The sequence below is a fragment of the Glycine soja genome, chromosome 11, assembly GCF_004193775.1.
Source record: "Glycine soja cultivar W05 chromosome 11, ASM419377v2, whole genome shotgun sequence".
In the NCBI taxonomy this organism is placed as follows: domain Eukaryota; kingdom Viridiplantae; phylum Streptophyta; class Magnoliopsida; order Fabales; family Fabaceae; genus Glycine; species Glycine soja.
Window position 1 is genome coordinate 40,987,284 of NC_041012.1, and position 17,803 is coordinate 41,005,086.

The window sequence follows — 17,803 nt, forward strand, 5'->3', positions numbered from 1 at the left end:
AAAATCATTTTTTAATAAAATAAACAATTTCTACTTTTTTTAATGTGCTTGTCTAAATTTTTTAAAATTAAAAAACATTTTTTTTGTTTTTTCTAAGAAGTAAATATTATCTATCTGTTAATTTTTTAAAATATCTTTTTTTTAGTTTAAACAAATTATCCCTTGATTTTCCATAAGTTTTTTTTGTTTCACTCTCCATTTTTAGAACTTTTTTTTAACTGGATTTCACTTCTCGAGGGTTTGATCATCATTTTAATTTGGCTTTTTATTGCAATGGCAGTCGCAACCATAATAGTTTGTTGAGGAGGAAATGGTAATCTAAATCAATTATATAAGTAATACATCATTACTTAATGGACTCAAGTAAGAAGTTGCTATTGGCCCCTCTCCCTTTGCTAATGACCCCTACCAAAAGATTGATACTTTTTTAGTTTCAAAAATGTCCTTTCCACCGAATTATGGTTTCATTGTATAATCATGTACAAAATCTACAATAAAAACATATTTTTGTTTGATATTTTTTCATGAAAAATTAATTGTAGAAACAAATTACCTTTTTTACTTGAATCAATTTTGATACAAATAAATTATACACGTCAACTTACCGTTTAACAAAGTTATTATTTAATATTAACAAAAATATGTTTTATTTTTATATAGATCAAATTAATATGAAAAAATTTATGCAAATGAAATCAATATTTTTTAAATTTTACTTAACTCCAAACATATTTTATCCAAAATTATGAATTCCCTAAGTAATCCCCTAAAAATATGTCTGGAATTTTATCATTTTAAAAATAATTATGAGAAGAAATGTATAACAATGTCATTTCCTCTCTTTTCCTCTAAAACCTTGCTTTCAAGCATAACCCAAAAGTGATTATAATTAATGATAGGTTGTTGATGTAAGTTCTAACACATGATTTGAACTTGAACAATTAAGGCACCCAACACACTTTATCACAATGGAAAGCCCCACGTATTAATTAATGTTCAAAAGATAACTGATTGATACATTTAAACTGTTACAAATAGTGAATGGTAAATTGCATGTGATCATAAATACAACCCTGAAAGAAACGACTAATGAATTCACCATCAAATAACAAATATGGATATATATTAACATTTCTGACTTCTATTTGAATTGCCATTTTGAAGAAGCATTTTGAACAAAAAAGTGTGATAGCAAGACTTATTGACAGAGTTCTGAAACAAGAAGCTTGTACGTATAGACAAAGGAGAGTAAACTAGAGTAAATAAGGGTAAAAGAAAAATATTGTAGGGGAGGGAGAAGCAAACTCAATCGAATAATTCCCACGTGGTTGAGGATGGAGGATGATCAAAGATCTCCCACTTGGTTGTAACAACAACAGGTTTTATTCTTGCATTAGATACCTTAAGTTGATCCAGTTTTTCAACACATTTTTGCACTCTCTTTCCCTGGAAAATGTAATCATATCAGATTATTAAGCATATAACCAATTACTCCATGTGACTTACCAATTGAGGAGAAAATGTACACTATGCTCCTATTGAACTTTTTTGGTATAGTCGACAAAAGACTGTATACTTCATATTCAGCAATATTTTCCATGGTAAAACTATTCTAAATAAATAAAGCGAATTTTCTTTCATTTTTTTACTCTTTCTTTCTTCTTCTTTTTCACTTAATTTTAATAAATGAGCACGACCAAGTCCTCTTTAATTAATTTTATGATAAGATTAAAGAAATAATAAATTTATTTAAAGAGGATGTTCACCCACCCATACCAAAATATTTAGAAACATTATCTATCTATAGCAATTAGAAACATTTATTTCCAAATGAAACCAAACAAAATGCATGCCGAAATTAATATAAGTACTTGACAGCAAAGTAGAATTCCATTGAAAATACCTGCAAATTTTTCTGTGCAGAGGCACCGCCTTCTGCAGAAATGCTTTCTAATTTGATTGCTTGTCTCATAAGCATCTCAATTAGTGTTGTGATTTGAACTTCTGGTACTTTGACTCCGTTGGAAATAGACTTTTCAATGGCAGAGACCTGTTAGAAAGAAAATGCGTTGTATCGTATGTTATGTTCGGACAAAATCCCGGGTAGCACTTACATAGTTACATACACATGGTGCTTACTACTTATATAAGTGATTACTCAAAACTCAATTGCCTATATATATATAATAAATTATTTATAGTTATGTAATATCATTTTTTATTTTAAATTTAATATATTAAAATAATATACGTGTATGAGGCTGCAGGTTAAGTGGTATTGTAGTAAGATGTTTGTATCTACGCCCATTCTTGTAAAATTTTACGGATAAGTTCAAATAGTCAAACCACACTCATTTATGATCCCTACTTCTATCCTTGAATCCTTGTAACCAAAAGCAAAAGACAAGTTTAAAAAAGCGAATACTTTTATTTTGAGTTTTAGACTTTTAGGGACTTTTATTTTTAGTTGGGGTGGACGCCTGAACCAGGAAAGTGAAGAAACATTATAAAAATATTATCCGCATCCAAGGAAAGAGAAATAAAATCTGGCAGAGAATTAAACTCCCTAAAGTGAAACTTAAGCAATTTGGTGTGTGCAATAATGTTCTATATATAATTCAACATTAAGCACTTCAATTGGAAGATCTCAATTAATCTGATAGGTAGTCTGTAGTCCCGTGAGATTTATTCGAAAGAAATAAATTCACTATGGAGTATGGACCGGGTAAATATATTAAGGTTTTGACTATTTAACTATTCCCTGTTATTCTAAGTTCGTAATCACCGAGGTTTAATTGTGCAGCTCTTCTTGCTTCTCAAATGTTACGATCATGGTTGAGAATAAGACAGTTTGAGACTTTGAGTAGGGTTTCCTTATCCGTTTTGAAGCAGTAGCGGGTAAACAATGCTTTTGCCAACTAACAATAAAACATGATTTTCAGTTTATAGACTATTTAGAAACCAAAAATCATATTTATGTGAGATTAATGGACTTAATGTAAGATTAAATTATTGATGATTCACTTTAAAATTTACACGAAATAATTAACTTTCACCTCATTGCCAACTGCCACGCCTTTGGGAGAAAAGAATTGATTCGGTGCACACAATGTATACGCAAAAATTTCTCCCATAATAACTCATTCTCTAAACACATATTCGCCTGTCTAAAAAAAATCAACCAGACATGTTTGGCTCGACCGAAAAGAAATGCATGATTATATGAGTCTTACGGCCCTCATCCAATTATCAAATTGAAATTTCAGAGGCCACATAACGACACAAATTGATGTCATATTCACGCACATTCTGATATAAACTTGGTCCACACATGCACCACATACCTAAGAGGTTATGTTACTATTACTAATGCGGTTTGTATCTTTGTGCGTTTCCCGGTACACTAAAATACAGAACACCCACTGGCACTGCCCCACTTCATTCCAGTTCCAGCTGTGTGACAAAGACAATCTATCACTTTTTTTTTTTGTATGTGTGAACAAAGACAATGTATCACTTAGTCATCACAATACCCACCGGCCACCAAGTAAAACTGTCACGCACTCTTTGACCCAGCATCAATTCTAACATAATTTATTAGGAGCTGCTAATTGCAATTCCTATTTTATTTTATTACTAGTATTTGTATACTTCTTTCTACAGTAACAACTAGGGGCGTGTTTGTGTTGGCCTTCATTGTGCGTAGCACACGTTTCTAAGCCGATGGAACGGACGAACGCCAAAGACACACACCCCTAATTCTTTTGGAAACGCCGTTCTGAGGTCCCCCAACAGCAACTCAAACATACAGTAGTAAGTTCGATGCATTTGATGTCTAACTATAGTTACTTACTTTTCAAGTACTAGAATGTGGAAAATGAAGTTGCATACATACCTGGTCCGCGAGCTGATCAAGTTGGACAGCGACATTGTTGATTGCGCGATGTGCTGTTTGGATCTTAGAGTTGATACGCATCTGGATGAAGCGTCGCTCAATGCTTGAAGGGTCTTGGATTAACACCACTTTTGATCTGTCCTTCACTCCGCACACGTCCAAGTACTCTCCATTTTCTCGCTCTCTGCCTCTGTACACCAGTTTCTGTTCATCCACCTCTAACCCCGTTTCCCCACAAAGCACCTTCTTCACTTCCCCTGTCATGTCATTTTCACACTTTCATCTCAATTCCACTACAACGGGGGCAAATTAGTCATACAACTATTTCAATAATCACCCAACCCAGACCAATCCCCACACGTTCCTTCCATAAACATCGAGTATCATTAATTCATTATCAGGCATTATTAATGTAAAGATTTTTTTTTTATCTGTAACAATTGAGGACAAATACACAGAAGGTTTACAATAATTCATTTTATTCAATCAACTAAACTCTCGCCCTTATTACACTAATAATTAGTTAAAAACTATTTTAAGTATGATTCTTAAAATAAATAAAACCAGAGAATTATATATGATAAAATTGTTAATCGAGTATAGAAACTAATATCTTTTTTCTGCATTTTAATTAAATTCTTAAAATAAATAAAAAATTGAGACAGTTCATGCCATGTTACGTGGGCACGTAGCATCTGCAATGATGATTCATAGTGCTGCACTGAAACAGCTACCTGACTCAATTTCACCAACATAACTCATCAAACTAGTAATTTTCTCAGTAACCAAACAGAGCAGAAGAAAATTAATAATGGTACTTTTGATCCAGAACTTGTCTTACCGAAAGTGGCGATGGAACTGACGCAGATCTCGTAACGGAGAGCACCGTAGGCGATTCGGAGGCGCAAATTCCGTGTTACAGCAGCATCCGTATTCGCGGTCCTTTTCTGCACCAGCATTCCTCCGGGCCTCATTTCCCATTCGCTCTCTTCTTCTCTGGCCGCCGTGGACGACGACGACGACGAATTCTCTCTCGCGCTCGGTTTCTTCTTCATCATTTTGAACTCAGTTTTCCCGGGAAAAAACACAAGCACAAATGGAGAGTGTTTTTTTTCTTCTTGGGAAAATATCTCTAACTCGTGACGAGTGTGACCGACACAAACAGGTTGTAATGTTTGCGGGTGTGGGGATTTTATATGGTACAAAGCCAAAATGGAAAAGTTTAATTATTACTCCCGTACTGTTATAATCTCTATTACTCTCTACATCACATAAAATTAAAAATTATCAATATCATAATTGTACTATAGAATGGTTTATGGAAATTACAAGAAAAAATAAATCCTGATTTAAAATAATTTTATATCATCTAATTATAACTGAACATGCATTTGTGAAAACATAAAACATATAATATTCTATCAAATGATTTATGAGTGAGAAAATTATGATGCTCATGCGGGGTATGACAGGACAATCTTGGACCAATCAGGGGCATGCCACGTGTAGGGGTCAGTTAGCTTGTGTGTAGTGACAGCTGAGCTTGCCGACAGTTGAAGGAACAAATCGAATGAGGATATTGCTTTTGCTTAGTGTTCAAAATGGACACGTGGATGGTACCCGTTGGATGAGGGGTTTTAGGGTTCGTATTAGTGCGTTTTATGTGATCTCTGAATTTGGTTGTTGTGGTTGGTTTATGATATAAATGATTTCGTTTTATGTGGTTGGTTTAAGTTGATTAGTTTCGTTTTCATGAGTAGGCAGGGAAATGGCCAAAAGGGACATTACTTTGGGTGTAAATTATGCGGGCTATATATGGTGCTATTTGGTAATGTGATTTTGAGGTTGGAGAGGTCATCATGGCCGTTGATTGGAGTTCAAAGTCAACTGATCCAACTGTGTTGCATGGCTCGTGGCTTCTGGAACTTTTGTTGGATATTGTAGATGGGTTTGCTTGCAGAGAGATTAAGTGCAGTTTTTTTTTTTTTTTTTGAGATAGATAGATAAGGTTTAACAACTTGCTGTTAAGTTATATTAAGAGTAAGGATTCAATTGAAAAAGTTAATTATGATTAGGGAACTTGAATATCACTTTGACTAAATAACGCTTACTTGCCAAATGGATCATGGTTGTCATTGATAAGGATAGCTAGCTAGGTGGTGATGCTAAATAATGATATTAAACTCCAATTATTCATCGATCCAATCAAGAGTAGTAGATTATTGATTTACTAGCATAACAAGTGAATTATTATTGGTTGAATTGGCTAAACTGTATCTGTATGTATAAATTGTACATATATATTCAAACAAATAACTGATAGTTATTATAAATTGGAAATATAAAATTATAAAGGTTTCCAATGAGCATTTTCACTTCTTTTTTTCTTTCTAAACTACCAGTATAAAACTTAACAAAATAACGTTTTTTCAACTTTTTTTTTCTGCAGTCGGTGAATCCAACTTTCTAAAACTCACTACTCAACATGTTAGTATTTGTCTTTGATAACTCACGACCATAATATAATAGAGTGATTTAAATATTACTGTTACGATTGCAAAGTATTTATTAGTTTTACTGAAATTAATCTTTATTAGCCTTTTTTAGTAGAATTTTTTCTTTCCATCATGTTTATTTTAATTTTTTGTCAAAACTTAAACTTAATATTTTTCTTAAAAAATCTAAACTCAATTTCACTCAAATTGATATGTTGGTTATAATAGAGTGATTATATTTGAACACTAGACACTCTACCAATATTTGGACCCTAAGTAATAGAACAAAGAATAATTTCTTACATCATACCGGGAAATATGGAGACGGAAAAGGCGGAGTGAAGTTACTCTTTTCAAAAACGACGGTATAAAAGTAATGAAAAATAGCATTAGATTAGAGTACCATTAAAAATAATGAGTAAAAAAAAATATTAGCAAGGTACCTAGTCAAGATAATGTAAAATTAAACCTATTAAATTTCAATTTAGCCAAAGCAACAAGATGTAAGGTCCAAGTGTCCATCATATCATGCATGTAAGGAGGGAGATTTTGGCAATTTGCACCCCAAACACATAAGGGTATTGCTAGGTGCACCCAATTTTATTGCTTGTGCACCCAACATTTTTTTTAAATGTCAAAACTATTTCTACGCTTTCTTCGCATTTGTGATGGGTGTACGTGAGGGTGGTCCGTAAATCGTATGGATCAAGTTGATCCGTATGTTGATATTAAGCGTATACGAATCAAGTTGATCCGTAAAAAACTTACGGATCAAGTTGATTCGTAAAGCTTCTACGGATCAAATTGATTCATATATTGATATTAAGTGCATACGGATCAACTTGATCCGGAAAAGGCTTACGGATCAAGTTGATCCGTAAGGCTTCTATGGATCAAGTTGATCCGTAAAAGGCTTACGGATCAAGTTGATCTGTAAGTCTTTTACGGATCAACTTAAAAATCTTACAAATCAAGGATATTTTAGTCTTTTTTTCTTTAAGTGTCGAGTGCACCAGCAATAATGCTAGGTGCAGCTAGCAACACCCGACACATAAACATAGTTAGGCCTGAAATGAGCCCAATCCTCAAGCTTGTTTACAGGTCCAAACCACAAAATATCTTATGAACTCTCAAAATGCTCCTCACCTAAGTAATGTAGGACTTGGTCTCTTTAAACTTTTAAGCTCTCCATAACACCCACCATTATCAAGGATTTAATGTTAAAGCATCTTGAGTTTCACATGCCAACATTCAAAAATTTCGTCCACTCAGTCAAAATTTACTTAAATGATTAAATAGCTTTTACAATTTTTTGTTGAGTAGGATATTGTAATTGATGCCACTAGTCAATATGATCCTTCCTTTTTTTTGGTTTGCAGGAGGGCCCTATGGCTCAAAACAAGGAACAGAAACAGACTACACAGCTAAAATCAAACTTTGATATAAAAAAATTCAATTAGGCCACTATAATTGACATCACCAGTCTATTTAGTACTTGACACTACAATAAAAACAAATTTACTTTTCAGCAACTTTAATAACTATTAATTAATTTGATCCTTAATGTTAATGAATGTTAACCAACAGCACATGTCAAGTACAAAAATAAACGTGTCAAAAATCAAATCAACTATTGCCGTCAAGGCAGTGGCTAATAAAACCAATATCTGTGATTAGGTGCATGCACATGCAGAAAATATGAAGAACTTTTTATAAGCACAGAAATCTTTCTTAAAAGATGAATTTGTGCATTACTAAAAAAGCTCATCAAAATTTAAGTACCATAAAAAACTTGTCAACAAAAAACATATCCAAATGATAACTTACCATTCAATGCAGGCATCCTTCATCTCAAATTTCTAACAGCAAAACTAAACTTTTTCCTTCCATTGCTTCTATATCCTCACTTGAAAACATCATGTGTGTATAATGTCTTACAAGAATGTTTAATTTCAGGAAAGTAGCATTCAAACCACAGTACAATGCAGCAGTTAGGTAGCTCGAAAATCAAGGAAAAGACATAATTTTTGTATGAGCATCTCACGAGTACCAAAAAGTGGCTTCCCATTTGTGACCCAGTCCTTCTCCAGAAGACTTGCTTTAGCACCAGCCAACATCTCATCATGGAATGCAGAGACTATTTGGTAGATTGAAATCTTGAGAACATCAGCAATAGCATAAGCTTTTGAATTTACTGGACCACTTCTTTTACCAGCAGCAACATCAACTCTTCCACTATTCACAGTTGCCCATTTGATACCAGCAGGTCCCAACAATTGATTTGGGGATTGCAGGTTTGTTTTCTTTCCCATGAAATTTTCAACAGCAAGAAGGCAGGATAGCAGTGTTGAAACCACGGCAGCATTACTCCCAGAAAGCTGAGCAACCCCAAACTTGTCGTCTTTACGTGAGCAGGCAGTCAGTGAGGCAGCAGTCCTTGAACACCACGCATATAGCTGCATTTAAGCAAACAAATGCTTTTAATATGTATCCACAAATTCATAATGCTAGGATGTGCTTCTTTGTTGCCCCACTACTAGAAGGTTTCTTCAGAGAAAGGTCAAACTAGTGACTTTTTGCAACATTTCTTATTAATTGAAATAAAATTTACAGGGTTTCAATTCATGTCAATGGCCCACATAAATATTTAGGCAGCCCAAAGGATTTGTGGGTTGGCTTTTCCCTCTGTAAGTCCATCCACCTATAGTTATTGCATTATCTAAACAGCAACATTATACAAGCTAAAAAAAATGAGTTTTTAAATGTGAAAAATGTTCAGATTTTTCCTCTCATTTTATTTTCTCATTACATGTGAAGAGGGATGAATTAAATATAAACCACACATTGATTCGTTGTTGGAGCAATTTCACATTTACTAGATGTCAAATACTGAAAATTCAATATAATATTAGGGTATTATAATCATCATCATGCTAAAAGTGCAACTGGAATGAGCTTGTACTAGTTATCTTACACTAGTAATAGACCTAAAATATTATTATAAATAGGAGTATTAGGTTGGCGTATCACATCAACACAATGTTACAATTACATAGAATCCCATTACTTAGCAAATTCTTTTCTCAGCAGGGATAATAGACATTTTCAGTCTCCCTCACTAAAGTAATGTCATTCAATGTGCACACACCCCATTCTCAAGCCAGGAGTTTGTGGTTAGAACAAGAACAAGGTGAGGTTTTGGGCGCCTAATAATCAATGTTACAACTTAAAAGAACTTCTAGAGCTTAGGGTCTTTAAAATCATGACTTTTCTTTCAATCTACATGTTTCTTTTTATAATGTGGCGCATTTCTCAGCATACTCCTTGCAAATTTGCTTATTTTGTCTCCTTAACTTTGAAAATAAGTTTTTCAACCATATTCCATACCAGATAAAAACTGAAGATCAAACAGTGAGGCTTGAAAGCTTTTGGTGAAGTTCAATATTCAGTATGAACCCAAATGCCTAAAGTTTTCCAGTTTATATGGGGAAAAAAGGTTTTTTAGCTTCATATAAACTATGAAAGTAATGAAGTTATACAGTACCTGGAAGTTGTACAAATGGTTTTTTAGTTTTGTATAAACTAAGCAAAAAATGAAGTTATGAATGTACCTGAAAGTTGTGTAGTTCTTCTATGTGCTTCAAATCTGGCCGTGCATCAGTTGGGGACAACAGCTGATTTGATAGTTGAGTGGCTTTGTCAACAGGATTTCCTAAGCCTTCACCTAATTTTGTTGCAAGATGCTCCAACGGCTTCAAGCACACCACAATTACTCTTTTGTAAGTCTCACTGGTTTCTTCAAAAAATCCCGCACGCCTCCAAGTGTCAACATTGTTCTCACAAACCATAAAGAGATCAAGATATGCAAGATACAGAAGAAGAGATGTAGGATTACTCTCCTCCAAAGCTGAAAGGAGATGCTCACTTGGATTTGTTTCTGCCACTGCTGATCCTTTTGGAGGTGCAAATATGAACCTCTTAGTATGCAAAACCTATGTACAATATTCAACAAAGATAGAAACTTCAGCATTCAGTAACAATGCTGCCATCCAAAGGGTAGAGAATATACATGCATATAAAACAAATCACCCAAAATTGCAAATTGTTGAATATGTCTCCAACTAGCACACAGGAGACATGTATACAGGGCTCATCATGGATAGTTCAGATAACATTGCAACTCAGTTATTGCCACAGGTGTTTGTTATTTAGCGTTGCATGTACATGTAGACAAGTTGGATTGTACATTTTTCTGCGAGTCTTACACCATATAAAGAGAAAACACTACAAACATGTGTATTTAGATTATCAGCTCTAGTAACACATCCTCAGCATTATGCTAAAGTATGCTGTAATGGTAGAACCAAATTCTAATGTAAATGAGAGAGATTCCAATTTCCCAAAGATCACAGAGCCTAGGTTGAACAAGCTCAACAACATAACAAACATATATAAATACAACCTAAAACAGACAAGTGCACGCACGAGCACAGGGGTTAGGTTTTTCAAGGCGTATCTACAAACATGTAGGGATCATTAGTTTGAGAAAACCATATACTAGACAAATAAATGCATCACAAGATGATAACGCCATTTCATTTTTGAGATTAGGCAAGCTCAACAAGTGGCAATTTAATGGAATGAGTATGATGAAAAAAACCAACCCAATGCAAATGATGAGTCAATTCCCAAGAAAAAAAGATAGCAAAAGTGGCAGCAAAAGAGGTAATCTGCTCGGTGAAGAATCTTCCCGTGGCGGCGACGCTGTAATTAAACGGATGCGGCAGAAGCTCCAACAAAATACCCGAGAAAATGGAAGCAACAACGGAAAGCTTCAAAGCTCGTCTGGCAGCTGAAGGAACTCCCATCTTGAAGCTGAAAAAAGGAGGACGCTGCTCCCACGATAACACAGCCACAAATACAGTCAGAATTCATACAATTTAATTATTAACAATAATGAGTGCACCATTTTTCATTTCATTTGAGAAGAGAATGAAAGACCTGAATAATGGGGAAGTGAAGAACCCATCGGCGCTTGAAGACGTAATGCGCGCCGAAGAGGGAACCGACGAGGAAACCCCTAAACCCTAACCGGGAGACGCCGGGGAGAGTGTGGGCGGCGGGGGCGGCGGCAGAGAGGGAGAGAGCGGCGGAGAAGGCGGAAACGGTGGCGAAAAGGAGAGAGAGGGTGAAGCGGGGGCGGGGGTGGGGGGAGGCGATAAAGGAGAGGGTGGCGGAGAAGAGGAGGTGGGAAGGGAGGAAGAGGAGAAAGGAGAGAAAGGGGTAGTGAGGTGAAGTGAAGAAGGAGAGAAGGGAAATGAAAATGAGAGAGGAATGTATGGATTGCCAGATCAAGTAACTGAGGAACCTGTTCTTGAGCACCAACTCCACCCTTCTTGTGCTCCCAGACATCATTCACTCTCTCTCTCTAGGTTTTCTTTTCTTTTCTCACGCTTCCTCCTCCAATTCACTCACTCTTCTCTTCCCCCTTCTTCCCACTCATTTCTTTTCAAAGGGAGGTAAGACCAAGACCTGTGTTGAATTTTTTTCTTATCTTTTTTTTAAATTTAATACACTACTAATTCTTTCTCTTAAGCAACCAATGCATCAATAATGGTAATTATAGTGATGATAATAACTACGACAAATTGACCAGATTGGGTTATTTTTACAAAATATTTTTTAATATGGATTTGTTTTCAAACTTATTATTTTGGGATTGATTTTTTTACGTATTCCGCTATGACCATAAGCGAAATATCCACGTGGTGCTCAGGGATGGCATTTCGCCAATTCGTTTGGCGAAACTGGCGAAACAGGGATGGATGGCATTTCGCCCATCCCTTTAACAAAACCAGCAGGTATTTCATGTGAAGATTCAGGCAGAACAGGGATGGCATTGTACCACGTGAATAAGGTGGATTTACACTTCCTTCCTACTATCTTCTTAGTTTATCTTTTAAACTAAGGTGGATTGAAGTCGTGAAATAACTTTTTTCTTCATGAGGACCACATTGAGAGGATGCGAAGAGTAAGGATCTTACATTTTGATACAACAAACAAAAAAATAGCCTTTTCATAATGAATTACGAAAAAAAAGTATGTGTAAAGGTAAAAGAGAAAAAAAATGGTTAGAAGATTTGGGAGTAATTTGATAATAATGTTCTTTAGAGGATTTTTTTATTATGAAATAATCATAAATTTTAAATTTTCAAATACATGAAAACAACTTTTCTTTAGGAAAATAAAAATGTCTTATTATATTATTTATTAAATAAATACAAGCTTTCAATTTTTTAAAATATGAACTAGTTAGTAAGAAATATAATTAAATATTGTCTTTGATTCATTGGAAATGGGGAAAAAATTTCACCTTTGGAAAATGACTCTGTAAATTATAAAGTGCAGATTAAATTTCAATTAAAAATTTAACATATTACATACATATTTTACATATCAATAGAACTATAAAAAGGTCTTGTATTGTCTATTCTATATCTTAACCAACATATTGCTGACTATAGAATGACAAATTTTCAAGTGATGCTCGTGTTGTCCCAAGAGCTATTAAACAAAATTTTGATATATTGGAAGCTTAGAATGTTGGGTATAACATCAAAGTAACATTACCAAACCTTTATAGTTTACAATGAGAAATGAAAAAGTAACAGCAGGCACCCATTTCGTTAAAGGGACTGGCGAAATGTCATCCCTGTTTTGCCACATCATCCTTTGTTCCGCTAAAGGACATGACGAAATACATGCCTGAGCGTCACGTGAATATTTCGCTTATGGTCATGGTGGAATACGTAAAAAAACCAACCCCCAAAATAATAAGTTTGAAAACAAACCCATATTGGGAAATATTTTGTAAAAGTAACCCAATCTGGTCAATTTGTCTAATAACTACTCTGGGAGACAATTATGGTTGGGGTGATGCTAGGTGCACCAGATTGTGAGGGAATAGGATTAAGAAGAATGGATTTTGGTCCACTCAAATCACTAGATTTTTATTTTTATTTTTTTAAGCAAAAGGAGCCCTAAACTAAAGCCAAGTACTTGTCATAATTCCAATTAGGTTGGTACCATTATACTAACAAATGTCAAATATATTAATAATCAAAGCAAAATATATAGAAGCATCATGGTGGGTTAGACCAAACCCATGAAGGGACAACACAAAAATCCTGTATGTATGGTACTGGCATATGAGACAAGTCTATTTGTACATAAGTTACCTTCATGATAAATGTGACTCGTCACGAAATTCATTGATTTAGTAAGTCAAAATGTATTTTTCCACCTATTATGAATTTAACATAGGACTATCTCGAGGCTCGACAACTTCATTCTATTCTCACAACTTTGCCTTAACCATGAACTTCCGAGGTGAAGCATGGAACTCACCTTGTATGTGAATATGATCTTGTTGGCTCCATGCGTGATACAAGTGTTTATGTGTCTCTAATATGTTAGAGATAGTGGTGTATTAAGTTTGTTGTCAAATTTGGTCATGACTTGGTTGATCTTTGAGATAAGTAGAACCACCATTATAGATGAGTCAAACATTGAATGAATATATTCGTATTGTTGTTTTTTTTTTCTTTTTGGTGAGACCTTGTATATAAATTTGTGCATGCAATTTTTTGGTGCCATAAATTTAATTAAATTGTGAGGATCTTTTTACTTATTTAGATTTATTAAAATCATATATTTTTGCTGAATTTAATTAAATCATGTCATTTTTAATGAAGTTATGTGTATTTTTTTTATGCAAAATATGTTTATATCTTAAATACTTGTAAATAATTGAAATTAGGTTTGATTTTTAAGTAGAAGTTTCATATTTGAATCTTATAAACAAAGAAAATCTAATTGAGAGGGAATACTTCATCAAAGATGATTATTTAAACTCTTTAACAAAAATTAGTATTTAGCAAAGTGTACCTTTAGAATCCAATTGAAGTGTTTTTAAATAATTGGAGGATCCAATTAAATTTTCTAATAATTGAGAGATTCAATTGAACTTTTTTTTTTATCATAGATCAAGAGTGTTCATCAATCCACGTTAAAAATTAATCTTACTTGTGATATATAAGTTTTGATAATCCAAGAAAATTTTAGATAGAAATGAATTTTCAACTAAATATATTGTCTCTCCTCATATGAACATAATAATTGGACCAACTTTTAATTATAATTAACATATCAATTATATAAATGTCTATAAATAAGCCCGGATTAAATTCAACCCCCCCCCACCACCACTAGTTAGGGTTTATTTGAATTTCGAGTGCCATTGGTGATCTAGTGAGAATGGTCTTCCTCAGTTTCGCCCCAAATCCCAACCCTTCCCATTCCTTCCCCTGACGAAATGGCCACCATCCTCAGACGCTTCTTCACCATCCGTTCCGTCTCCGCCTATTCCCTCACCCCATTCACGCGTACACAGCCCTCTCTCCCCCTCACGCGCCCCCTCCTCCTCCACGCGCGCCCTTCCTCATCCTCCACCTCACCCTCCAGAACCCCATCGGAGAAACAATTCGAGACATGGGTCCAGGCCCTCAAGCCGGGCTTCACCCCCTCCGACGTGGCCCAGGCCCTCCAGGCCCAGTCCGACCCAGACCTCGCCCTCGACATCTTCCGCTGGACCGCGCAGCAGCGCAACTACAAGCACACCCACCACACCTACCTCATAGTCATCAAACACCTCATCGCCGGCCGCCGCTACCACCACGCCGAAACCCTAATCGAGGAAGTCATCGCCGGCGCTATCGATGATGCCTCCATCCCACTCTACAACTCCATCATCCGCTTTTGCTGCGGCCGCAAATTCCTTTTCAACCGCGCCTTCGACGTCTACAAGAAAATGCTCAATTCCAACGACTGTAAACCTAACCTGGAAACCTATTCGCTTTTGTTCAATTCGCTTCTCAGAAGGTTCAATAAGTTGAATGTGTGTTATGTGTATCTGCACGCGGTTAGGTCTTTGACTAAACAAATGAAGGCTTCCGGTGTTATTCCTGATACTTTCGTGGTGAACATGATAATCAAGGCTTATGCCAAGTGCTTGGAGGTTGATGAGGCGATTCGGGTTTTTCGTGAAATGGGGTTGTATGGCTGTGAGCCTAATGCTTATAGTTTTGGCTACATTGCCAAGGGGTTGTGTGAGAAAGGGAGGGTGGATCAGGGGTTGGGGTTTTATAGGGAGATGAGAGAAAAGGGTTTTGTGCCTAGTACTAGTACTTTTGTGATCATTGTTTGTAGTCTCGCAATGGAGCGAAGGTTGGAGGATGCGATCGAGCTTTTGTTTGATATGTTGGGGCAGTCTAGGTCCCCTGATCATCTCACTTACAAGACTGTCTTGGAAGGGCTGTGTCGCGAGGGAAGGGTCGATGAAGCGTTTGAGCTGCTTGATGAATGCAAGAAGAGGGATGTTTCCATGGGTGAGAAGACGTACAAGAGTTTGTTGAATGACTTGTATGTTATATGCCGCGAGTAGATGCTGTTGTGCTAAACTGCTAATGCATTTGCTTGAAGATGCACCAGACGTTTCTTTTGTTTGAGTGGAACTCTGTTATTCTCCTGCTTTGCAGAGCCTGATATTAGATGGCAGATTCTTTTGAATGAGTGCTAAATGCAGATAAGTAAGCATCTTGCATGGAGAATTGCTCTCGAACTTCTTTTGGATAGATAAATATGGGGGATTCTGAGTTCTATTAAACATATGATATACTATATAAGACAGATGATTCTTTTGAATGATGCTAAATGCAGATAAATAGAGGCATCTTGCTAGGAGAATTGTTCTGAAATTCTTTTGGACTAATTTAACTTGCGATGTGAATGGAGGGGGCACCAGATTAGGTGTTAACTCTCTAATACTGATATTGATCATATGGTGGCAAAAGGTCTCCTTTTCTGCTGAAATGCAGCATCTTTCTACCAAAAATAAGAACATGTTGTATGGAGCAGACCACAACTTTGTAGGGCCAGATGATACTTCAGCTGGAGCAAATGCTGGTGTGCAATTTCCACCTAATGTTATCGTGATGCAACATTGCAGAAGTTGTCTGTGCAAACAACCAAAGCTACCTAATATTCAGCTGATTGTTCTTCTTTTTGGCTTCTTGCCCCTAGTCCATTTGTTTGCTCCATGAATTCATTTGAAATAAAGGTTAGCCGAAAGTTTTGCAGTCGCTAGCATTTGTCTTTTTGTTTGTATTACATCAATTTTTCTTTTATCTCTAATCTCCTCCATGGTTTGGAATATCCCAACTTGTCTTGCTGGCATAAGAGGGAGAGTTACATTGTGTAAGATCTTGTATATTCTGGATAAAACATAATTACTCAATGTGTACACGATGGTGATCATATTTACTAATGCAGTTGTGTTTCTCTTTACAATATGTTTATCTGTTGGCATTAAGCTATATGTAGTGTGGGTTCCAATAGTTTATTTATCATGTTTAAGAAATCTTTTCATCTGTCGACAACTTAACATAAATAAAAGGGCAAATTACACTCACACCTTAAGGTTCAATGAAATTACACTCAATCTCTGTCTCTGTCTCTCTCTCTCTCTCTCTCTTTCTTTACATTAGTTTGATCTTTAATTTTTATAATTGCATAAAAAATCTGGAAAGGTCTGCATTAACAAGAAGGAACTAGTAGAAGATTATGCGGAACAATTCTAGATCTAAATGTTGATTCATGGAGTTACTGTGATTACTAATGATAATTTGGCTTTATAAATAAGGGTTTGCGAAATGTATAAATAATAATGCTTTTATAGCTGGAAAGTTAACCCTCTTTTAACATCGCAACTGCTGACCATTCTACAAAGAAAGAACTAAGAATTGGATAAAAATAAACCCTCACTCGTTGTCTGGAATACAGAATTCCAAGAGAAATAATAGAAAGGTGTCACAAAAGGTTTCAAAAAACAAGTATTTCCGAACTTTCAGAGAGCCTGATCTGTCATCCTCACTTCTATGAATTTCCAAAACTGACTTTTTTCCCTTTCGTTATTTATTTATACTCCCTGTCTCAGTATGTCTCTTTTAAGTCTTTGCTTTAAAATTATTGTCACTGTATAAAACTAAGTATTTTTTTCTTCTTCAATAATACTCTCATTTATTGGTGTCTCATCTAAATATATAAATAAATTCATAACTACAGTATGAATTTTTGTGAGATTTTTTTTAAAGAAAATCATTTTATCACATTAATTTGTATCATAATAATTTTTTTGGAAGTTTGCATTACTTCAGTAAAAAAAAGAAGTTTGCGTTACTCTTCTCTTAAAAAAAATAGTCTCTTCTCTTAAAAAAAGTAGACTCTTCTCTCACACTTCCTTTTTTATGAGATTCGCCAACTTCCCTATTTACAGCAATATAATTGCCTTCTGCCA

General features: G+C 35.2%; 3 protein-coding genes across 4 annotated transcripts; 1 reads left to right on the forward strand and 2 right to left on the reverse strand.

The window, feature by feature from the left end:
- Positions 1–959: 959 nt before the first annotated feature.
- Positions 960–5,084, reverse strand: LOC114374069 (BAG family molecular chaperone regulator 2-like). Its single transcript, XM_028331663.1, has 4 exons — positions 4,737–5,084; positions 3,896–4,152; positions 1,904–2,050; positions 960–1,446 (listed from the first exon to the last, which is right to left on the reverse strand). Exons 1-4 carry the CDS (start codon positions 4,951–4,953, stop codon positions 1,306–1,308), a joined length of 762 nt encoding a protein of 253 aa, XP_028187464.1. The 5' UTR covers positions 4,954–5,084; the 3' UTR covers positions 960–1,305.
- A 3,103-nt stretch (positions 5,085–8,187) lies between these two features.
- On the reverse strand, positions 8,188–11,907 carry LOC114377243. Of its 2 annotated transcripts, XM_028335676.1 has the most exons (5): positions 11,392–11,907; positions 11,055–11,282; positions 10,316–10,382; positions 10,002–10,186; positions 8,188–8,846 (listed from the first exon to the last, which is right to left on the reverse strand). In XM_028335676.1, exons 1-5 carry the CDS (start codon positions 11,803–11,805, stop codon positions 8,382–8,384), a joined length of 1,359 nt encoding a protein of 452 aa, XP_028191477.1. In that variant the 5' UTR covers positions 11,806–11,907; the 3' UTR covers positions 8,188–8,381. The 2 variants fall into 2 exon arrangements, with proteins under 2 accessions (XP_028191477.1, XP_028191476.1); XM_028335675.1 differs by having other exon boundaries at positions 10,002–10,382; positions 11,392–11,906.
- Positions 11,908–14,640: 2,733 nt separating this feature from the next.
- Positions 14,641–16,805, forward strand: LOC114376794 (pentatricopeptide repeat-containing protein At3g25210, mitochondrial-like). Its single transcript, XM_028335071.1, has one exon. It carries the CDS (start codon positions 14,765–14,767, stop codon positions 15,890–15,892), a length of 1,128 nt encoding a protein of 375 aa, XP_028190872.1. The 5' UTR covers positions 14,641–14,764; the 3' UTR covers positions 15,893–16,805.
- The last annotated feature ends 998 nt before the right edge of the window (positions 16,806–17,803 follow it).